This window comes from Catharus ustulatus, chromosome 4 (genome assembly GCF_009819885.2).
Source record: "Catharus ustulatus isolate bCatUst1 chromosome 4, bCatUst1.pri.v2, whole genome shotgun sequence".
NCBI classification, from domain to species: domain Eukaryota; kingdom Metazoa; phylum Chordata; class Aves; order Passeriformes; family Turdidae; genus Catharus; species Catharus ustulatus.
Window position 1 is genome coordinate 15,405,788 of NC_046224.1, and position 24,387 is coordinate 15,430,174.

General features: G+C 37.2%; 1 protein-coding gene across 7 annotated transcripts in view; it reads left to right on the plus strand.

Annotated features, from left to right (window-relative positions):
• Positions 1-24,387, plus strand: part of KIF21A (kinesin family member 21A) — an 85,062-nt gene that overhangs the window by 46,327 nt on the left and 14,348 nt on the right. For 2 of the 7 annotated variants that reach the window (XM_033058914.2, XM_033058915.2), the window contains exons 12-30: positions 1,456-1,494; positions 3,668-3,752; positions 3,925-4,042; positions 5,191-5,379; positions 6,274-6,473; positions 6,849-6,956; positions 7,466-7,534; positions 7,642-7,853; positions 8,557-8,710; positions 9,993-10,193; positions 10,520-10,621; positions 12,270-12,435; positions 12,915-12,935; positions 16,750-16,810; positions 17,011-17,065; positions 18,436-18,650; positions 21,639-21,749; positions 22,295-22,423; positions 23,973-24,011. In XM_033058914.2, coding sequence (XP_032914805.1) covers positions 1,456-1,494; positions 3,668-3,752; positions 3,925-4,042; positions 5,191-5,379; positions 6,274-6,473; positions 6,849-6,956; positions 7,466-7,534; positions 7,642-7,853; positions 8,557-8,710; positions 9,993-10,193; positions 10,520-10,621; positions 12,270-12,435; positions 12,915-12,935; positions 16,750-16,810; positions 17,011-17,065; positions 18,436-18,650; positions 21,639-21,749; positions 22,295-22,423; positions 23,973-24,011 — 2,274 coding nt within the window. The remainder of the gene's footprint in view (positions 1-1,455; positions 1,495-3,667; positions 3,753-3,924; positions 4,043-5,190; positions 5,380-6,273; positions 6,474-6,848; positions 6,957-7,465; positions 7,535-7,641; positions 7,854-8,556; positions 8,711-9,992; positions 10,194-10,519; positions 10,622-12,269; positions 12,436-12,914; positions 12,936-16,749; positions 16,811-17,010; positions 17,066-18,435; positions 18,651-21,638; positions 21,750-22,294; positions 22,424-23,972; positions 24,012-24,387) is intronic. The other 5 variants (XM_033058916.2, XM_033058919.2, XM_033058917.2 and 2 more) reach the window with 5 other exon arrangements.

A 24,387-nucleotide genomic window follows, 5' to 3' on the forward strand; every position in this document is an offset into this window, starting at 1 on the left:
TAGTTACATTTACTCTACTGTTACTTTTTAGTGTTTCTGTTCTTTTAAAGTTGTCTAACTAGTGTTTTTCTATTAGAATGAGATTGGTAAGCCTAGTTTACTAGTTCTGTCCCATCTGCTGCCTCTCTTGGTCTTTTGTTTCCTGGTTATGGGTCAGTACAACAAGAGGTGCACAATTTTAAATATGTACAACTTATTTAAATTGTTGTGAGGTAGGCTGAAGGCCTAAGAGGAAGGTTCCAAATGAGCAGCAGGTATGTACTGCTATATATCTGTAGCCTTTAAGTAAGCATCTGCCATAAAGTTTATTGGAAACAGTTTACATAGCAGTAATATTTTGCCTACTGAAAACCTGACCTGACTGGAGTGTCCCACAGTGTGACTTACCCACTAGAAACCCCATAGTAAATCTATACCTGGCAACCATTTCTGACTGTTTTCTTTTGACTCCCCTAACTTTTATTAAACTAAATTAGTGATGAAAGTTAGGGTTCAGCATGCTAGCTCCTAGCTGATACCAAAGAAAGATGGTCGGCAGTATAAGGTGAAAAGGCAGCAAAAGCTCTTATTGGAAAGTTTGTCATAATGGGAAATGAGGAATTTCAGTAGTTGATGAATTTTAAGCCATCTCTATGCTTACATGTCATGCAGACTTTTTTTACTGATAAATCCACACATATTCAAGAGGAAAAAATACAGGCAGAAATACTAACATTCTGTCCATCTCATTGCTTCTTGTGCATGTTTTTTGTTAATGTATTTAAAAATAACAAGACATTATTGACATGTACTTTTTGAATCCCAGAAAAATAAACTGTAGTTTTCTACTTTTTATTTAAAAACAAACAACAAAACCCAAACAAAACATGAATGCAGTTTGAAGATTTTTTGTATTAATTATATTCAGAATATATTGTTTAGAATATTAATACTAAAGTTTTCTTATTCCTACTTTTATTATAATATGTTATTAACATATATATAACTAGTGCATTGCTTTTTTTTCCTGATATGTTGCTGAGAATATTTAACTTTGGGTCCCTGGCAGTATTTGCAGTTTTCAGTATTTTAGCTGCCAGTTTTAAGTGGAGAAAGAGGAGAAAGCTTTTTCTAGAATTGAGATATTTTCTTAATCTGTTATTATAAATAATTCACGAAGTTAAATGTATTGTTTAAAATTTCTTCCATAGTGTAACTTGAATTTACACTTGTTATCAGTGGCAGATTAGTTAACCTACATATGCTTCTTCTTTGTTTTCTATTTACTTTCCAACTGTCCAGAATGTATTGCCTTTTACTACTTGTTGTCTCTTGATGGTATCTTTAAAAATTTCATTTTAAACTCCGCAAGCTCATATATATCATTTTTTTACCTTCTTATCACTTTTGCTTTTCACTGTCTGGTTTGTCCTTCATTGGCTTGGCCTTCCAATACTGTACCTCGTGCTTTTGAAGGCTACAGAAACTTGAGGAAAGCAGTCAAGAAGAAAGAAGGTTGGAATATTTCCCAGGTTTTTAATTACCTGTCATTTCAATTAACTGGTTGTCATACATGAAAAGAAGTTGGGCAGATTCATAGGTACTTCAGGAGTAGCTAATTTTCCTGAGTTTTCACTTTCAACCAGTGTTTTAACAGGTAGAAACCTCTGTTGCGGAATTGAGGCTGACTCTGGAGTTACACAGTGTTGAACAAGTTTTTGTGAGGAGGTGGCACCTTTGGGAGTTCCTGTTAAATTAATTGTTTTCTTTCTTACATGGCCTAAGTGAAATGAAAGGCAGGAGGAAGGTGCAGTAGCACACACTGTATGAAATGTCTAGCAGGCAGTATATGACAATAATAGTTTTGGCATATGAGATCAAGAGTGTCTTGGACCATTGCATCTCAGTCGAGTCTGCTGCTTTGGTTTCTGAAAGCATATGACTGAAGCGATGATCATTCTTCCAATTCTGTTTCAGTCTAGTCATTCACAGAGAACAGTTAAGTTGAGGGCTGTAAAAAGAGAGCTATATTATGATTAAAAGTGATACTAAACGAGTTTGTTTTTTTTTCTACTGTCTACTTTGATCCAAAAAACCCAGTCACTGAATTGATGCAGATGATGTGAATCCACAGACCAGCAGCATACACGTTAAGCAGTATAGTCCTGCCTGGGAGAGCTGCTGGCTCTCCTTCCTCCTGTCTCTCCCCTTTCTTAGGCAGAACACAAATTCTGTGTAGTGGTTAGTTCTGTACTGACTGCAGCTGGAAGGGAAACTGGGAGTTTACCTCAATAAGCATAAGGATTGCAGCTAAGATCCTTTATCTTTTAGGCTTAATAACCAACATAGAACATGAGGGAGATGAGAATCTGTGGAAATGAGATTGTATGACACAGTGCTCCCTGTTAGACATTTTATTGTGTACAAGTCTGGTTAGATTTTTTAATTCTAGCATCCCCAGCTGCTGCATGGATTCAGAGGGCCCAAGCAAAAGCTTTCTGCCTTGTACATGGTCAGCTCCTATCTGGTAATGAGTGGGACAGAAGGGAATCAGTTAGCATTGAACAGATTAAAAAGTAATAAAACAGAAAATCATATGTACACAGAAGCAGTGTTACTCAACAGGCACTTTTTAGATTTGAGCTCTGTTTTAAAGGTGTCACCAAATTACAGAGTCTCAAATCTACTGTATGTTTCCTATCACTTCACTGAGTATTGGATTTGCCCAAGAGTTTGATCTTGAATCTGAGCTCCTGTTGGTATAAGTGGAGGAAGGTGTGCATTTCTAGTTTTTGTGTCTCATCAGTGACAAGACTACTTACCAGACTATTATGTAGCTGAAGTTAGTTGAGGTGGATTCCACATTGTGCAATCCTAACCACATTTTTTCATTATACCTCCTATGGTGTCTAGCTCTAGTCTGTCACAATTTCCCATCCACTGAAGCTTTGGATTTTGTACATGTAGCACTAGAGGGACTGATACCTGGTCTGTGACAGTTTGCAGAGTGCCAATGATTTTTTTGTTTTATATTTGCATGTGATGTCTTAAATGTGCACTTAAAAATGTTAAAACTTGCCTTAAGGGGTAGTAGACCAAACCTTTAGAACAAAACAAAACTACCTGCTGTAAACCCTTTTTATTGTTGTATCAATGCATATTTTTAGCATTCCCTTTCTGTCAAAGTAGATAACTAATCAGAAGAGTGATTATAGTATGATGAATTAGGATATTGTTTAATGTTTACACATAAATTTTAAGACTATCCTAAGTACAGTAGGCTCTGTTACAGCCTGACAGTGTAGGAATACCTGTAATGTACGTTGTACTTGCACACAATGTTCTTGAATTGTTTTTTAAAAGCTACTCTGGGTAAACTGCAACTTCCATGCAAAATGAGTACTGCTGTAATATATGGAAATGTGTATTCTGATTGTCCCAGTTGTGCTGGAACAATGTGCTAATCATTACTATTACCTTGCAGACCAAGATTAAGAGTAATTATGCATTTATTTTATTATCTGCAGAAGTTTGGAAGTTGTGTTTTACCCATGCCCAACACCTGTACGTTTCTCTAACTACACTTTGTTTTTCATCTTTATTTGCAATTACAACTTACTGGTTTGGGGAGATGGGAAACACTTGCCTTTTCAGATTGTCAATAATTTGTGTCTGCCTTTTCTACCAGTGTTAAAGAAGATAACACAGACAATGAGCAGGAGAAGAGAGATGAAAAAGGCACTTCAGAGAGAGAGAATAACGAATTGGAGGGAGTAAGTATTTTTAAGTGTTTGGTTTATTTGTTCATTGTCTGTTGAAATATTTACAAGGTTATAGAAAGAAAATTAGGAATGGACTAGATGAATACTGCAGCTTCACAGTGAGAGTCATAAATCATTGAGGCATGGAAAAGTGTGGGGTTGCTTTAATGTCTATGTTTTGTAGGAGGAAATTCAGGAGGTCAGCGATCATGATGATGAAGAAGAGGAAGATGATGAGGACGAAGATGATATGGAAGTTGTTGAAAGCTCAGATGAATCAGATTCTGACTCTGATGAAAAAGGTGATGTCGGTGCAGTATTCTGCAGAGTTTTACAGATAATATCTGTCAAACCTTAGGTCTTGGTAGGCAAGAAAGTGTGTTGTCAACCATCTGTCTGTAAGTCTCTGTGAAAAGTATGTCCAGTGAATTATTTTTTTGTAATGATGCTCAAACATGTAATAGACAGGTGATCAAGTGTCCCTGTATGGGTTTTGAAATTGACCCGAGGACATCCGATGTTTGATAATGTGTTTTTTCCTTTATTAAGACATCCAAAGTGTAAGGTTTAAGTACTGGTTTATTTTTATGTCTCTGGACTAATACCAAGGTGATCGCTCCTATCAGCTCATTTGGAAATGGCAGAATTTAATTTTGAAAGGCCGGGGGTCTATCAGCCTTCCTCATTTTTATATGGTGATAGTCAGAAACAGCATCACCAGAAATTCAGTTCTCTTATGTGAGTTGGGCCAAATGGGCCAAACCAAATCTCTTGGTTTCCTCTTGTTTATGAGTCATGCAAACCATCAGCAAGAACCTGAAAAATAATAATCCTCAACTAATATCTTCATTCTGAAGCACATAGTCGTAAAACAAAAAAGGATCTAATTGGCTACATAAGTTAATTTCACTTTAATGAATTTATCATGTGGGTTAGTACTTTTTCCTTGCTTTTTCCTCCTGCTTTTTCCCTTGACCATTCCACTTCCATAACTGAGATGGCACCTCTCTTCTGAGAATTCTGACTGTCTTCCTAAGAGTTAGAGAAGGGAAAGTCTGCATTTGGAATCTGCCAGCAGTCAGTTTTTCCAATTATAACTTGCTGGGGTTATGAATGATAGTTATTCTTCAACCCTGAGATGTGACTGAAATCTTGAAGCCTTTTGGATGGGGAAGGTCAGATTGCTGATACTGCAATTTAAGTGTGAGTAGTTAGAGCATAGGGGCAACTGTGATCCAGTGTGACATCTTTCCCTACCTCTTTTCCAGTTCTAGGATTGAGAGTTTTAAGAAGGTGATTTTATCATGAATTACAGATAAGAGGGTTGTCTGGTGCATTGTGATTTGTATGAAATCCTCCTGTGCACAATATGTATTTTCAGTGAGCCTAAGATTGCACATGTATTCGTATGGTCCTTGCTCTTACTTTAACAGAAATATTTCTATTTTAGAAAATTATCAAGCTGACTTGGCAAATATCACCTGTGAAATCGCCATTAAGCAGAAACTGATAGATGAGCTAGAAAACAGCCAGCGAAGGCTGCAAACACTGAAAAGACAGTATGAAGAGAAACTAATGATGCTACAGCATAAAATTCGAGACACTCAGCTTGAAAGAGATCAGGTCCTTCAAAACTTGGGTAAGAAATCATTGCTCTTGTATAAGCTGTTCAAGTTGAACTGTTTTTTACTTCTCTCATTTTCTTTTTTAAATTTTATGAGACATTGCAGAAAACAGAAATATGGTTTGTATCCATAATGCCAGTGAATCATTCTTTACTCATTCTAGTTTCTATCAGAATTGAGAGAAAATTTTTTTGAGAAGTATTGCTACTGACAGGCATTTGGGTGCATAATCATTTTCAGTTTTCTAAGAGCTCTCATAATCCTGGACATAGTTCCTGAATTAAAAAGTTTTTTTTGTGTCCTTTCCTCCCTACTTTCTTTTTATTTGCATAAAAATAAGAACAAGGATCAGTGACCTTTCAGAGGTGTTTTACTAACCAAACCTTTTTAAATATGTGTCAGTATTGAGATGACAAACCACCTATGACTCAGGAGTTGCGAGCCACAAATAACTGCACCTTGGGTGTGCTATGGAAAGCATTTTGTTTGTTTTTCTTTTTTAAACATATACTGTATATGCTTTATGATTACACACTGTCTAAGCTTTTGCTATTCCCCTGTTATTCCTTAGACCCTGTTGTTCAGTGTCAGATGAATACCAGACTTGATGGCTTTTAAGAGTGTTGTTCTACTCCTGTGTACATATGTGTGAATGTGTGTATTTATGCTTTCAGGTGCTCAGATTTGTTGCAAAGAAGTCAGGAAAGTGTTAATACTTGATCTCTTATCCCAGAATGCATACGAGGTGGAAAGTTCAAAGCAGTGCAGGTGGCAGGAGCTAGAGACAAATTAGGTTGTTTTAAAGGTATTGCAGATAATGTTAGAGCAGAGGAAGTAGCTATCTGCTGTGGCTGGCAAAGTGAAAGTGCCCTGAACAAAAGCAGATTAAGAATTCCTTTTTGATCTAGGTTCTGTAGAGACCTATTCAGAAGAAAAGGCAAAAAAAATCAAGTCAGAATATGAAAAGAAACTCCAAGCCATGAATAAAGAACTGCAGAGACTTCAAACAGCGCAGAAGGAACATGCACGATTGCTTAAAAATCAGTCTCAGTATGAAAAACAACTGAAGAAACTGCAGCAGGAGGTGACAGAGATGAAGAAAACCAAGGTATATTTCAGTAAATGGAAGTGTTGCACAATGAATGTTTACTGAAAATTGGGTTGAAATCTCCTGTGCATCCATCTACCTTATAGCTCTGTTCTTGCTGTTATCTGCTTGAAAGTCTGAAAATAGAAGAGATGCGAGCACCAGGCTGTTCCTGGGGGAGAGGGGTAGCTTTTAGGTTTAATGAACAGAAATTAAGGTATCAAACATGCATAAGCTTGCACAGCTTATTAGCTGTTATTCAGCACTGAGTGAAGAAGACATTAGATGGAAGAGGTAAATGGCTAAAAGCATGCAATATACTGGAAAATGGCAATATATGGTTGGGGCAGGGAGCAGCACTCCAGTGTGAGCAACTAAGTGATGACCTCTTTACAGGTTCGCTTGATGAAACAAATGAAAGAAGAGCAGGAGAAAGCTAGAATGACTGAATCTAGAAGAAATAGAGAGATTGCACAGCTTAAAAAGGAACAACGCAAACGAGAGGTGATTTGACAATAAAGAACTTTTGTTTGGAATAAGCACTTGTCATTATGATGTGCCTTTCCTTGCAAGCACATGCTGTGTATATGCATTCACTTAGGCAGGCATGAACCTGTGTATTTTCACCAGTGAGAATGTACAAAATTTGGTTTGACTGGTTTGACTTCCATGTGAACACAGTTCCTAGCTTCAGGTGGTAAGTCTTCTATTTCCTGTTGTACTTATTGGGTATGTATATCAATGTTGTCAGTGAACTGATGATTAGTGAATCTTCACAAAGCAGTTGCTACCACCTTGCTTGCATGGAATTATTCTTTTTGATGGAATTGATTTCATGAAACACTTATTTTTGTTCTGCCCAAGGAAGATCATGACTTGAGTCTTCATGTCACAGCAATTTTGCAGATTTGTATTAATGCATAGAGGTCTTTTTTTTTTTTGTTGTTTATACATTGCAGTCATTGTGAGAGATAATGGAAAAAATATAATTTGCTGTTTCTCTGTTTTCACAGCATCAGCTCAAGCTTCTGGAAGCTCAGAAAAGAAACCAGGAAGTGATCTTACGTCGCAAAACTGAAGAGGTACTGTGGTAAAAGAGTGATGCATTTTGGAAAACAGAGTGATGTTACATTCCTGTAACTTAGAACTCAGTTTTGGGAGAGTTACTCGTGTCTTTGCACTGTTTCAGGTCACAGCCCTTCGTCGGCAAGTAAGGCCTCTGTCTGATAAAGTGGCAGGAAAAGTGAGTCGGAAGCTGAGTCTGCCTGAGCATTCCGTGCAGGAGGCAAGCTCTAGTTTGTCAGGCGAGCACGACGGCTCCAGAACAGCAGCACAGCAGAAGATGAGAATTCCGGTTGCAAGGGTTCAAGCATTATCTGTAACTGCAACAAATGGAACAGGGTAAGGGCTAAAACTTTTTAGGACACTCTTACAAGAACTGAAATTTGTGTGGACTTTCTAGCAGATACTGTTGTGATGATACATGTTGTAGCAACTGTTGTTTGTCAAACTGTAATGCTCATAAAATGGGCATTTTACCATTATCATGGGCATTACCATTACCATTTACCATTATCAAATGCAATTTCAGTTTTCTGAGTTTAAGACAATAATATAATAATATAAAATGGCATTAAAGGGCAAGTCACATAAACTGGATTTTGAAATCTTGAGGGGTTTAAAATCTGCTCTTCAAGAGAAATTACCTTGGTGGTCCAATGCCAGCAGTGTTAAATTCACAGAAAAGATTGTTCGAAAATGCAGTTCAGTGTATCAGGTTTTTCACTATGCTTTTTCATTATGGTTTGAAGCAGATCTCCTTGTTAAATAGGGAACAGCACCTGTGTGACATTTGAACTCAATAGTGCATCATGAAAGATGCTGCAGTGTTTGATACCTGTTTTTCCAGTGCAGCACGTTAGAGGACAGTAGAGTTTGGGGCTGGGTAAAGGCAGCTGTCTGGTGCAGTGAAAACCTACAAGAACTTCTGCATGAAATTTTTAAGTTGTTTGTGAAAAATATTCCAGCCTGATCAATTCCACATTGAAATTTGTAACTGGACTACTTTAGACTTAGCTGTGTATTTCTCTGGAATGTATCACAGAAAGAAGTACCAGCGGAAAGCAGTGACAAGCAGAGTTTACTCCTCGAGGGCAGCCAGGATGAAGTGGCAGTTACTGGAACGCAGAGTGACGGATATTATTATGCAGAGGATGACTATTTCCAATATGGAGGCAGACATGAACAGGTTGCTTACGGTGGGTGATCTGCTGTGCACTGTTGGCTGTATCGTTGTATTAAATAGGGAGCACTACAAGTATGTTTGCAGTAAATTAATTGCTGTTATGGCAGCATTGGCAAAGGGGGTGGAATCTACTGCAGTCAGTGAAGATGCTTTTGACTTCAGTGAGCATTTGAACCATGGGGTTGCTGTGCTTAGTAAGAACTAAGAAGCAACATTAATGGCATTATGTAAATAGATTACAGTAATTTCACGATTATAAGCCGCACCATTTTGACTAAAATTTTGGTCCAAACCCGGAGTGTGGCTTATAATCAGGTGCGGCTTATATATGGACAAAGAACTAAAAGCTGCTGTTTTAGTTTGGAGGACAGGTGTCTGCTGAGAAAAGCAGAAGCTTCTCTTTGAAATGGAGAATGTAAACCCCCTCCCTCCAAATTATCATAATTTTGAAATCAAGGGGCTTTCAGGCAAACATATGGGAATTAGGAATAACAGTTCTTTACTAGGGAAAGTAAAATAGAAATACAGTACTACAAAGAACAAACCCCAAACCCTGACAAAGTCAGAGTACAACCTGACACCCCGTCAGGCAGGGTGTTGGTAGCAGTCCCATTAAATGGTGGCTGCATCCTCCTGCAGTGACAGATGTGGCTCAGTTGGAGCAGTGCTCCTGTAGAAGGTGCAGTTTCCCTCTGGAGGTCCAGTGGTGATGTGGAGAAATCCGGTTTTCCTCTGGAGTCCAGTGGAGAAAGGGGCTCCCTTAGTGTCCCAAAACCTCTGTTTTTATCTTGGTAAGAAATGTTGGGCTCCTCCTCCTGGCTGGAGCAACTTCCACTGGGATGAAGTAATTTTATCAGTCACGCAGTGGGACTCAATGGGCCATTAGCAGAATATGACTGGCTGGAGGAAGGATGGGTTGTGAAAAGATAAAGAACAATGCCCTGCCTGGTTTCAATGGATGGCCCATTAGCAGAACATCTCCCACGGAGATAAGGATCACGGCCCCCACCCTCAACAGATGGTGATAGAATAGATACCTTTTATCACACTCTGTATTGTAACGTGCTGCTTATAATCAGGTGCGGCTTATGTATGGACAAAGAATGAAAAGGTGCTGACACCCGGAAGTGCGGCTTATAATCGTGAAATTACTGTATTCCCCTGTGTAACAACTTCCTATGGAAAGCATGATATGTTAGTTAAACTGTAGCAAATGAAGGCAAACAAAAAGGCACTTAGATGTTCTAAGGACTTACTAATTCTTTTTCCTGTAATATTGTCTTTGTGGAAAACAGCAACGTGAAGAACTCACCAAAAGAAGAGATAAGCTTTTGAAGAAAAGGGAGAAACTCATCAAGGGTGGGGGTGGCACTGAAGCAGATAGAAATGTCCAGAATATAAATGAGGAGATGGAATCAGTAACTGCAAATATAGACTACATTAATGACAGCATTTCTGACTGCCAAGCAAACATTATGCAAATGGAAGAAGCAAAGGTAGGTCAAATGTTATTGCAAAAATGGTAAAATGGGGACAAGAAAACACAACTGTGTTAGTCTTGAAGATGTTTTCATTTAGAAATTAGTTTTTGTCTGTGTAATTATTGAACCAGGAAGTAAAAATTGGTGAAAACTTTCATGTGAAGTTTGGGATGAAGACTTACACAATTGATACTTCAATTTTAGTGTCAATTATGTAATGCAAATTAAGATTACAAAGTATTTAAATGTCAAAACTGATGCTTTCTAGTATGCTGGCAATAAATTAGTATAATTCTTGGTACTTTTTCACAATCTGACTGGGCTTATTCTTGTACACATAGGAAGAAGGAGAAACCTTGGACGTAACAGCAGTGATTAATGCTTGCACTTTGACAGAAGCTCGATATTTGCTTGACCACTTCCTTATGATGGGTATCAATAAGGTAATGTGTTAAGTGAAGTATGTGTAAGCAAAGCTGGTCAACATTACTGAGTCATGCTGGTTCTCAGTGTGAAGGCCCTTGAGATCTGTTGTCCTCTTTAACTGTTTTTCAACCCCCGGTAGAGCCTACTTCACTGTATTAATTAGCTCATGCTCTTACAAGAGCACTAGCTTTTTGTAATCAAATAAATCTCTGTTTTTATCAAACTCCTCAAGAGAGCTCAAGATCTTTTTTTTAACAGTCTGGCTCAACCACCTTTGTATCAATATGAGCCTCAAAAAATTTATTTTAACATATCTTGATGTGTGACATACTTCAATCTGACTAGAGCCACAGGGATTCTTCTAAAGGTCTTGGGAACATATGTTTTCTTTCATATTTTCAAAATAAGTATTTAACCCTGTGCACCTTGTGCTCTTGCTGCTGCTTTTCTTTCTGTCTGGAGGATGGTGGTCAGTCTCATTGAGTCAAATGAAAGATTTCAGTGATTCTGCAACTGTCTTCAGGTCAACCCCCCGACCAATTATCTGTGGCTTCTTTTGCACTCTTGATTCATCACTGTGCAGGTAATTCAAAAACTTTGTGGAGAAAATAAAAAAGGAGAAAGGAAGTTTCCACAATCACATTGGCTTCTGGAAATTTCAATCTTTTAATGTTTTTTCCAGCCCTTGGATGTGTTTGAATGGATCTTGCAAAAGAGTTAATGTGAGAAAAGTGCCTCTGACTCACTCTGTTAACAATTTCTCTTTATGATGATAAAAAGCTCCATTATGTGAAGGATTCTATCATCTTTTTGTTTAGTAATTATCACATAGAAAAGCTGAAAGGATAATTTTTTGCAAAATTGGTTATGCCTACTCTCTATTCTATTGTTTGTTTTCACTGTAAAATGTGTCTATTGATATGTAGCTTTAGTTCAATCAGAATATAGTGTGTAAATTCATAGGGCTACACTTGTTACTCAAGCATTAGCACTCAAAGTCTGCTGTTGCCCTGCAAGTAATTTTTCCATACTGTTTCTTTTGGAATTTGGAAATCTATTTGGAAACTGTTTCCTATAAATTTTTTTGGCTGTTTTCTACAATAAAAGATTCCCACCAATCCATGAATCTAGGGAAGTTCCCTTAGAATGAATTCTATCATAAGTTAAGCCATAAGATTTTTCTTTAGAAACTGAAAGTTCACTGAGTGATTGTGTAGGAAAGATTACAGTTCTGGGTCCCACCCTCTCCTACTTCCACCTCCCCTCTGTTCTTTGCCATAGAGTATCATAGGTAATATTTTTTTTAAAAGTAGTTATTTGTGAAAAGTGGAGGTGTTGCTTATTTGTGAAAAGTGGAGGTGTTGCTCCTTCAGATGCTTGCTACTCTTAAAAAATGCAAAGACTCTGAATTGCACTTGGGAGTCATGTCCCACTTAGCCACTAGATGCATATTTGAAAGGTAGTCTGAGGAATGCTTAATGAGTCTCTTCAAAAGGTGAAGGAAAGAAAAGGACCCTTTGTTGACACCTGATCTTCAGGATCTGAGAAGGCAGCTGCAATGTACACATTGCTCGTGTTTGTAGTTTTTCAAAAATTTTGACAATTTTCATTTTGTACAAAGAGAGAGGGTTGTGGTAAAACATTTGTCATCTTTTTTTCTCCTAGGGTCTTCAAGCAGCTCAGAAAGAAGCTCAGATCAAAGTTCTTGAGGGACGCCTTAAGCAGACAGAAATTACTAGTGCTACTCAAAACCAACTGCTGTTTCATATGCTGAAGGAAAAAGCTGAATTAAATCCTGAACTTGATGCTTTTCTGGGTCATGCTTTGCAAGGTAATTTTTTCATCTTGTTTTTTGAATAGTCAGCTGCATGTCAAGTTTGCCTTTTGTGCATGCTGTACCGGGCATTCTAGACTATTTCTTTTCTGAATAGATGCTGTATTGTAACATCTTATACTTCACAATTGACATGCATGTATGACATTTTTAAGTAGACCCTCAGCAGTGAAATGTAGGAAACAAAGTTTTTTTATTATTGGGATTTTTTAAAATTCAAATAATCTGCTTGCTGTGTTTACAATTTGGAATTATTTTAACTTCTGAATGTGAAATTCAAAAATTTAATCCTGTTCAGTTATCATACACTAGGGATTTTGGAATTTGTGTCGTTACGGCATCTATTCTACTCATGAGATGATGATACTAAGAAAAATTTAGAATACATTTGGGTATTTTTGTTTTATTTCTTTTTATAAATGGATATGTTTTGATTGGAATGTTGCTTTTTTTCCCTTGTTGCTGTATTTACACAGACCTAGATAGCATACCACTGGGTAAGTATATTTAGCTTTCTGTGTACTGTACAGCTGCATGAGTTACTAATTCATTCCTGTTCACTAACTGATGCATCTTAGAATTTGTGAGTGTGTGAAGTTTGCATGGACTGTTCTGTAAATTTACTCGTTATCATGAACTTAAAGAGCATTTCTTCCTTTCTGAAACAACCCCTAGCTCTTGTGGTAGTAGCCTTTGTGGTAGTTAGAAGCGAAGACAGTAAGCAGAGTTGTATTTCTAACTTATAACTTGAGAACTCAAAGTATGTTCAGACTATGTAAAACTATTTTGTGATATACTACTGTTGTGACAAATTATGCTCATCTTTTAGGCTTGAAAAAAGGCAATTCTTAACTTGCAGGTCATTTTTAAACTTCTGCAAATAGCTCATTTTGTAATGTAATTTTACAGAGTGCAGGATTATCTCTCACTTTTTCAATTTTCTTTAAGTTACTGGCTTCACCGATTTTGAGATAAGTCTCTTGTTGCTGTTGCTTTAAAGTTATTCCCAAATGAATTAAGCTTATTTTCTTCCCTCCAAAAAATTGGCTGTATTTGGAACTTGAGAAAAATATTCCTGTTACCAGTGATAATTCCTTTTTTGTTGTCTTGTGCTGTTTTTAATCACATTATGCTTTTCTGTGCTAGTTTGCACAGCATTTCAAAAGCACAAAACTACCTAGAAATATACTGATCATAGTCTAGAGATGGTGAGAACTTTGCCAGCTTCCTGTCAGGTGAAGATCTGTCAGGGGATCTTGCTGCATGCAGCCAGTTGTTTATTCAGGAACCTCAGAGGTTTGTAGTATCATAGTGTCTCTAGAACAGGCCTTTAATGTGTGTGCATGTTCACCCCTGTTGGAGCATTGTTTCTGCTGACAGCATTGCATTTTCTTTAGCTCTGGACAGGCTTTTACTTATTAACAACATTTGAAGCAATGAAAAGCCACTTGCTAACTGTATTCAAAAGTAGTTCTGTCATCAAATTTTTTGTAGTGTTATCTCATCAAGGGAGCTTTTTAACACTTTGCAAGTATGATCTGAGGCTTTTAGAGTGTCTAAACAACCCAAGACTCTGCTAACACTTTATAGAAAGGAAATGCAGTTGAATATGCTGCACTAACTGAGGTCCAAATTGAAATCCCAACTGTTGGTAGTCTGTGTTTTGGATCACTAGTCACCAAACTGAGCTGCAGGGAGTTCAGACACCACTGTGGTGAGGCTTTGATGCTGGGATTGCCAGCTGATTCACAGGGACTGTTGGTGCAGGGCCTGACACAGTTCCTGTAGGCAGAAGTGTGGGGGGCAGCAGGTCCTGAGATCAGTCTCACCAGGATGCCTGACATCTCAGAGCACAGAGAGCCCTATCCCAAGCAAAGGGATTCACTTCCCTTCCCAGGGTGTTTGTGATTGTCCCTCTTGATGTCTGCTTTCAGATCCAATACCTTGAAAAGTTCTTAGCTGTTTCAGTACACTTGGCTCAGAAAGCTTGAACATTCCCCAGTGTAGTTGTGCACTTGCATTCAAGTGCAGACATGAAGTTTCAGTCTGCAGAAAAGTAAATCATGGGCTTAGGTTTTGACTTGAATGGATTTTCGATGCACATCAACCTTGGTGGATGAACTAGCTGCCATTCACTATTCATCTACTCTTGTGAAGAGTTAAAATGACCATGAAATTGAGTTTTGAATGTTGCTGAAATGATGACTCTTTGAGGAGTTGCGGGAGCTGCTTTTTCTTCCCACCTGTGACATATGGACATTCATGGATGTGACTCACAACCATCTATGTATAGATTTTGAGAGGGCTGGTCAAATGTCATTTCCTCTGGGTGAGCTCTGCTGGTGTATGGCATTCATCTGGTACCATCCAGTTGCCAATGCGTGAGGATGAAGACGAATAATCAGAAAATTCTCCACCTGTTCTGCAATTACTGGTTTACTAGAAGCTATCCCTGCAAACATTACTGTCTTTACTAACTTTATTTCTCCTTTCATTTCTTCTTAGCCTTGCAGAATCTTGCTCTTTCTACCTTTTTATTGATTCTGTGCACTGGTTTCTATCTTGGGGCTTTGGGCAATCTTCCTGTGTTAAATTGCAGGCAAGCTGAAGAACTCATCAGGTCACATGAGAGTGAGCCTAAAAATAAAATCCCAGATCTTTTGTGGTCATTCCACACTTTCAACTTAGTTACTTGTAAAAAGAGATCACAAGTTCTTTATGAGAAGGAGATGAAGTAACATAATTCTGATAGGATTCCTGTATTTTTAAAAAATGTGTTTGATTTTAGGGATACTACTTTTGTCATACTGAAAGGAGCAGTACTTAAAATCCCTCCTTTTGCAGAAGGCACATAATAATTATAGCAATAATAACAATAATAATAAGAAGAAGTAGTATTGAAAAGTTTTAATCTGGCCTCAAATCCAGGATGGAACAAAAAAACCCCCAAAATTCAGAGTGCTATTCTTGTGACCCTGCTTTTTTTAATAATATTGTTGTATTTCTGATAATTAAGATTACCTTGTTAAGATCAATACAGCAATTGAGTAACGCTGAAGTGCATTCTTGGTGTTTGTTCTAGGTTGATGATTTTAACTTTTTCAGGAAACATGTTTAGATGCAGCATACCCAAAAGGGCAGTATTTTCCTTCTCTTTTTTTGATTCCTTCTCAAAATTCAGCTGAAAACTGCGTATCTTCTCTGTCTTTCTCCAAAGCATGAACTTGCACTTAAAACATATACATGGAGAAACCTGTTTTAATATGGGTTACAAATATATTGGTCCTATGCAGTGCAAATGGTATCTGCTTTTTGACAGAAATTAAGTAAAATTCAGTGTCTCTACTAGTAAAGAGGAGGTGTAATGGAGTGTTATTACAAGGTTATTTAATCCTTAGTATTTTTTGAGAATGTTCAAAAATAAGGGACTTTACTCGCAAAAATGTGTTACTTATGTCCTTGATCTATGCCTGAAATATGTTATTGGAATAACATACAAGTTGGGGGATTTGCTTTCCCAGCTGTTTGGAACTGATTGTACATGTGCCCTTGACTCATTGTCTCAGCTTAATGTTTTGCACTGTTTGCATGCAGACATGTTAATTGGATGTTTGACAGTGTTAGTGTGTGGCATGCATGCTGGTTTTGTCTTCTATGGAAAGGTTTGTCTACCCATTTTTGCTTCAGGAACATTTCTACTGAGCAGCTTCCTTTAGAAATTATTGTCTTTTTAGGAAGCTGTTCTATAGTATTAAGTGATAGCATCATCCTCTTTTGAAATGAATCCTTATATACTAATAAAGTGTTTGCTTTATGTGAGCTCAAATGGTGACATTCTGTATCAGAGGAGGCTGAGCCTCAGCTCATTAGCAAGTTAAAAATATGATTTTCCTTTTCATTTTGTCTTGGAGCAAGATGAAAGAAAGAGACGTTCTTACTGTCCATTGATTTACATCCCTTATCTTCCATGTCTTGCAGATAGTTTTCTTTGCTTTATCTGCTTTCTTACAGATTTCCTTCTAGAATTTCTGTTTTTCTGTCATCTGTTGCTCTGCTACAGTAGATAGAGGACCATGTTTAGCCATCTAGTGTGCCTAGATGTATGATGTATTTAGATTGTATGAAAAAACCTAGTTTAGATGGCAGTGGGGACTGGACAGAAAATAGTCAAAATATTTTGAAAATCCCTATCTTTTGTATACTCTGTTCATCTGTATTCAACATTGTCAGAGTTGTTCTGTGTAGCAGTTAAAGCCTTCACATCCTGTTGTAGATAGACAGACTAATGTTATTCTTTTGGAAATTTTCTAGAAAATTTGGAAGATAGTACTGATGAGGATGCCCCATTGCATAGTCCTGGAACAGAAGGAAGGTGAGCAAGTCTTTGTTACTACCAATTCTAGAAAAATTACTGTCTTTTCCTCCTTTTGTAGTGCAAAATCACATATCCTTTAGAAAATATCTCTGACATAGTTTCATTATACTTTGCCCACGATTTCAGTACAAAGAAGAATAAAAATACACATCTGCAAAAAGGATGACTTTCTAACTGTGATGCAATTTTTCTTTTAGTTCATTATCTTCAGATCTCTTGAAGCTTTGTGGTGAAGTCAAACCCAAAAGCAAGGTAGGATGTATGATAATTCTTTTACAAGTCTTTTAAGTGATTCTATGATTCTATAGTAAATCATAATTTAATGATACCTTCTAGAGAATGCTCTTGCTTTGCCCAAGAGACTTCAATGAATGAAGACATGTAAAAGGTGAACTCATGTACTTCTCATGTGATTTCTGTGCAATATGATTTTGTTTGACGCTCCTCTCTAAGAAGCAATGATAAAAATAATTTATTCAGTATTTTGGGGTTAAGTTATTAGAATTCCAGAAGGAGATGTGTTCTTCCAGTTACTTGCACTCCAAACTGATGTTGTTTGGCAGATTAGGAAGGCTACAGGTCAGTGCTGTTGCCAGTGGGAACTGTGAACATGCTTATTGTTTGCAATTTGTCACAGCAATCTTCAGGAAGTTTATGAAACAAATAGAAGTTTGATCTCCAGGGTCTTAATTGCAGTTGACATTGGAGGAATATCTCTAGGCTGACTGTAGTTTAATATTAATGGCAGTGGGAACTGGAAATGTGCACTGATGGCAATTTTGCTTCTGTGCTCACGGGAGCATAAACCAAGTTTGCAAAGTAAATAGAAGCTTAACTTCTACTTTTCCAATTGCAATTGGCTTTGGAAGAAAACATCACTGTTGACTGTTATTTGGTAACACTCCTTGGTGTGCAGCTGTTTCGGCAGTTTAACTAAATGAGTTTGGTCTGAAAACACCGTGAAATGAACATGTCATTTTTGTAATGGCTGTTTTCAGACTGGATCTTTGTCTTCCCCATTGGTCTTTTTCTTCCTGAGGAATAGATCTTAATTTCACAATAAAATCACATCTAACATGTATGATCCATTTTTTACAAATTACTGTGTTGCATAATGCTTAGGTCCTTCGTCAGTTTTTCTTTGTTTTCAAGTAGTTGAAATGCTTAATGAATCTTAATTCATATGGACTTCTGAGCTGACTTAAACTGAGTAAGAAGCAGAGTTTGTATATGAGAAGAAACAGTGATATTAGAAGTCACACGAGTATAATTGTAGCTATTTAAATTTACATTTTGCTTTATTCCTCTCTGCCTTATAACATTTCATTTGGATAAACTGTAGCTGAGTAATATTGTACTCATGTAGTATTGACAGGCAGCTGGTTGAAAGGATATCCTTGGAAACCACTTGTCAAATCAGCGTTTCATGCCATTGAATTTGAATTGCCTCCTCTGAAATCATTGCCCAAAAGCAGAGGTGAGCCTCTTGATTCAGTTTCAAAGGCAGTTGCCAGGTGTTTGAGGGGGATGCTAATTGCCCACTAATGATAAGCTTGAGTGTAGGACTCTAGACACATAGCATTGCATGTTTAAATGGCAGTTTGGTTTTCATCTGTCCCCAGGCCCGCCGGAGGACCACCACCCAGATGGAATTGCTGTATGCAGCCAGCAGTGACCTGGGCTCTGACAGCAGTGCTGCAGACTCTGCCTCCGGCTCTATCGCATCAGTTGCAGAAACCCAAGAAAGTGGGGTGGCTGCTGACACACATGATACTTCTGCTAGGGACAGAGAGTTTATCCCCCCACCATCTGGCTTACCTTCTAAGATAGGCAGCATGTAAGTTTGGCCATGCTGTACTAATTATCCCTTGCTTTTACAAAATGCATGTTGCCAATTTCTTGTAATCTGTTATTTTAACTTCACAAATGAGGTTGATATACTTGAAGCTTACTAAATACTACTGACAAAGCTCCTTACTTTCTACCATCATCACTCTAGAAATTATAAATGCAGTGTTGTAAGTACTGTGGTTCTTACTGAAGGTGTAAGTTCTGTTAGGTTGTTTTGTTAAAGTTACTGTAACTGTTCTGTATAGAGGGAGAAACCCCTCTAATACCTTGAATTTGCTGTATTAGTACTATTGGAAATGCACATTCTAGGGAGGAACTGAGAATCTGCTTAGAACAGCAGAGAGATTTAAAAAAAACCAACAACACACAACCCAAAAGTTTCATATAACATGGCATTTGTATATGGTCCTAATTATTAGGAAAAATCTTTCTGTTGTCTTGTATGGACCATGCTTAAAATGAAGAAGTCTCTGCAACAGTAGAGTATGCAGGTAAAAAGTTGAAAGGAAAATGTTAGATATAAATCCTCAAAAATCCTGTTTGCAGGTTGCATTTACCTACAAAACAGTTTTACTAATTGAAAGTATCTCTTGATTATAAAGAGAACTAAAAATATTTTTGTCTTTTTGCTTTGGGACCAGCAGATATCTCTCACATGCACACTTTTTTCTTTTCTTTTGCTCTTGCTGTTCTTTTTATATCTACCGATACCACTGCTGGTTATTAGCCATTCACTGCTAGAGACCCTTTTCTTGGCTTTTTAGATGCTAGCTCCTGTGTTGAACAAGCACACGTGTAAATTGAATGCACTTCCCACATTGTGATGTGAAAATTAGTGTCCCATCGCTATCTTCATGCTACAGGTTCTAGAGTTAAGCATCTTTTAATATTCATCTGTCCTATTTACATAATATCTTTACAGCAGTCTCTACCTAATGTACATTTGCAATTTGGATTTTTTACTATGTATTTCTGGCATGTGCTTGAGGTGGCAATTATGAGCAGTAAAACAGTGCTGACAGCAATTATTAACCCATGCTGATGGCTTCAGTGCGAATAGAATCTGCTTGGAAAGAACGCTCTTGAGGGTGAGCATAAGTGGAGAAAACCCACTTGTTTCAGCAGTTAGCATTGAGATGAGTAGAGACTTTTGAAGCTTCAAGATCTAAAACATCAAGTGTTATGACCTGACATCCAAGACTCAGGTAATACCAACTTTTGCCTCACTCCATCTTCTAGAATTCATTTATGAAAGTGACCCAGCAACAAGGCAAAAACCAGGGTTTTCCTAAAACTCTCTTCTGCAAGCATTTGAGAGTTACATATTGTCAAAAAATTCAGTCAGCAGTAGGTCTCACATATTGAATTGTTATTCATCATGTTTTAGTAGATAAGCAATGAAAAATTCCCACAATCAGTTTGCAGTGACTTTCTCACTGCAAGTGTATATGTTTTTCAAAACTAGAACTCTTGCTGGTTTATCTGGTCATAATTGAAGAGAGCTTGTCTTTATAAGCTGTCTGACCTTCCCTCATACGTTCCTAAAGGCATAATGAGGGGGAAGGAAGTGTGTCCTGTTCCACCTTTTTTGGTGTCCTTTGCTCAGTATGCCTGGAGGTGAAGGAACCAGATGTAGAAATGAGTGCTCTGGCCTTGAGGGAATTGGACCCCCTTTCTCTACTTTTTTTGTAACTTAACTGCTAGGCTTGTGTGCAAAACCAGGCAGGTTATTACTTGTTCTCCTTTTCCTGTCTCTTGAAGACCCTGGGGAGCCCTAGGGTTGACATGCAGTTCTTGGCACTAGGTCCTACAGGTCCTGCACTTTGCAGTTAAGGTTTGTGATCACTTGAGACTGTCTCATCTACTTGAGTCAAGTAGCTGTTTGTGATTGTGCTGTCCATGGTAAATCATGTTATGCTGCATTTCAGTCTCCAGGTGGATTTTATATAGCACAGACTTCCTCTCAAGGGAAACATGTATGGAAGTTGGAGCTATGCATATTCAGACTCTGTGGAGCTCTGAGATTGATGGCAGTAACCATGTCAGGCAGTTGGTCTGCCAAATGAACTTCACCTGCTTAATGGAGTTGTGTGGAGCAAAAACACTTTTAGAATCTGCTTTTTTTTCTGCTTTTAATAAGTGTTTCATAATCATCGAAAAAATCCTTCTAAATACAAAGAAATACGAAAAAATAAAACAAATACTGTTTTTGTGATTGCTCAACTAGTGACAAATGGAAGTTCAGAAAAATGGAGATCACTCAGATTCCTTTCTTTTTTTCTTTTGTTTGACTGTGGTGAAATTGTAACATTTGGGTGTCAGCTTTAATATTGTCCTCTTGATATTTTTGCTAATTTTAAGGGGGAATAAAAGGTTGGGAAAAAGACCATAGTGACTCTGAACTGGAATTGTTTCAGAGCAAGAACTGGAGAGACAAATGAGGGATGAACAGCAAGGGAGAAGGGAAGTGGGGGACAAAGAGAAGCTATGTTATAATAGTCAGGTTGTCAATGGGAAGTACCTTTTCTCACTTCCTAATTAACATGAATAATATGTTACTGCAGACATTAATTTGTGTGTAAGAATCATTGTGATTTCCCTGTTCTTCATGACTGTTAATGGTCTATTGTAGATGCAAATGTGGAATCTCAAATTTTAGAATTTCTATGATCTTAACATGGGATGCACGCTCCACTATATTTCTTTTAGTGAGTCTCTTTTATGATTGAATTAGTAAATCTCCTTTAACTGTTCAGTATCTGACTATATGCTAAACAACTCTGAACATTAATAACTTGGTATATTTTTATATTCAAGTGTCAAAACAAGTTTATAATCCTTAAATTCAAGACAGACAATAGTAGATTAAGTACATTCTAAAATTTGAAATCACACTGAGAGAATGACAGGTATTGTAAGAAAAGCAGGTTCTGTGAAGGGCCTTAGAGTGAGATAATGATTGTTCTTGTTTTAGCTCGAGACAACCATCTCTTCCAGAGAAGAAGATACCAGAGCCTTCACCTTTAGCAAAGAGAAAAGCCTATGAAAAAACAATGGAAAAGACAAAGACAAAAGAACAAAAACTGTAAGAGTCTTTGAAATTTATTTCAATTTGAACTTTGAATTTTCCGGAAAAATAAATTTCTATTTTTCCATTTCTTTTCTTTCAGGACAGTTAAAATTGTTGTCAGCACTGATAATCATTGCTCAGCCTGTGTGTGGTTGTTTGGGGTTTTTTCTAGGTTTTTTTTTCTGTACAAAATAACTCAGGAACAGAGCCCTGAGAAAATGTCCTTTGGAGTGTTTGCAAATTATTATTTTTTTTATTTTTAATTTTTTTTTAATCAAAGTCAGCAATATCTCTAAGAACCTTCAATTTTATGAGAATGTCTTCATTTTACATGGTTATTTCTGCCTGTAGCTTTCACTTTTACCACTTAATCTTTGAATGTTGTGCCATCTTGCACTCTGCAGCCTTAAGCTTTTTGCCTTCTACAGAAATATCTGTAGCTAGTATTACAATCTTAATTACTTGCTTAAGAAAAGAGCATCTAACATTTGAGGCATGTTGCATATAACTTTTCTAACCATTCATAACCTGTTAAAGAAGATGTTCTTTTTTTTTTGTAGCTCAGATTCTGGAGCCCCAGAGGCTAGTCTGTCACCTCCTACTTCCCCACCAAGCCGGCCCCGTAATGAAATGAATGTTTTTAGTCGTCTTACTGTTTCTCAGGGAAACACATCAGTTCAGCAGGATAAGTAAGTCACAAAGGGAAGCCTCAGCCCCCAACCAGGGAAATGCAAAGTGTGCTCAAGTTTTCAGTGTAGTGTCTGGTAGAAATTTTGCCCTTCTGCAAGACAAGAGGAAATATTTATCATGTTTTTGTGTAGTTTTCAAAGGAATTATTTTAAACTACCATGGAATCACTGTAAAAATTTGACAAAAGAAATTTCCTGCTGAACCTTGTTTCCTGTTTTCTAGGCTATGTCTGGTATTTGTAGTTTCAAACCCAAAATAGAAAAGAATGGTAGAATTCTTAGATGTTTGTGTATTTGTGTGTGTATTTACACTCAAAAATAGATTCTAGGCGGTAATTTAGGAGATTGTGCTTTTGATAGTTTCTCAGTTGCTCCAGCGTTGCTCAGAGTGCTTTCACAACAGCACCTCAAGGGATGGGACATTGAAATGGCTAGAAAACATTTGTTTAGACATTATCCAAATTATTGAACAGACTGACTTTAGGAGGTGATCTGCAGGAGTAGATGATATTCATATCTTGTTTAGAAGAAGTAGAACAGATTTTTCTCACGTTAGGCATCTGTTTAGGAGCCTTACTCCAAATGGCAGTGGACTTTACTTGACTAGAATCTCTATTACAGGTTTCAGTACTGATACTAATACCATGCAGTGCTTATGGACTGCAACTCAGATTTAAAATAAGCCTATTTTCTAACTACCAAGATAAGAATTTGCTGTTGTCTGTTTCCACTGTTTTTTGAATAAAATGTGGTTTTTTTCAGAGGTGTACAGCCACCACATACCAAGCAGTGGCTTGCAAGGCTTTCAGTAACTGTGCTTGTGACTTCTTTATCTTAGCTTACCTTTCTTATTACTAACTCCCACTGAACCCTTTTCATTTTCTCTGAACTGGTTTGAAATCAAATAGAAACTGCTGATTCTGTTTGAGTTGAAAATGAAGGACATCTTAAGACATACTGAAAATCATCACCTCTTTGGGAAATATTGTCTTGTATGTTTTCTTTTTTATTTTTAAACATTTTTCAAAATGAGGAGTGAAGGATTTTGAACTTAGGATGGCTTGAAAATTGCTGTATTTATTTGAGTGAGTTGTCATATTTAACATCTCTATGACTAATATATTGCATGTCTCTTCTACATTTAGCAGGCATTGATGTTCAGAATATTCATTTTATTTTTATGTTCTCAACAAACCCTATCTTATGGAGGTTAACTTGTGCATCTATTTTTTAATTTTTTGCCTTTACTTCTTTAAGAAACTGTTGGGGAAATAAGAAGTGGCTCAGCTACTGTTATTCATCCTCTGGAGTGGAAACAGTCTACTGTAACTTACTGCTGAGAGTGATATTTTAAGATAACTTTTCTTTCCCCCATACCCTCATAACATCATGGGTTTGATATATACCTTGAGCAATGCTGCATAATGAGTGTGGATTTGCATTGCTTTTCTGAGTTGGCCATGCTGTTGTTTGTTCTTCTCATATGGAGGCATTCCTTTGCTGATACCTATATTCTTTCTCCTCACAATTCCACCACTCTTGATTGTAGGTCTGATGAAAGTGATTCCTCTCTGTCGGAGGTACAAAGGTACTCTCTCTTTCTCTTTTCTGTTTTCTTGGCATCTCTCACCAAAGTTATTCCAGTTCTTAAGACATTTCATTTTGCTGCATGATTTTTCCTGATACCTGTGCATTGTTTCTCTTGGTTTTGCCAGAACATTTTCATCAAGCATGTCTCCCTCTCTCCTTTCTTAGGGTTTTTTAAAAATTATTGTTGAGCATGTCAGGTATTTTAATTATAACTGAAGTATGGTGTAAACATTTCTTTAGACATATTTTTTTTAAAAAAGACATTTTCTTATGTTTTATCACTTCTCTCTTTATTTTTGTTTTTCTTTTTCCATTGTATGCTTTGATCACAAAAAAATGAAATCCTAGTGTAATTAAAAATGAGTAGTTTTTTA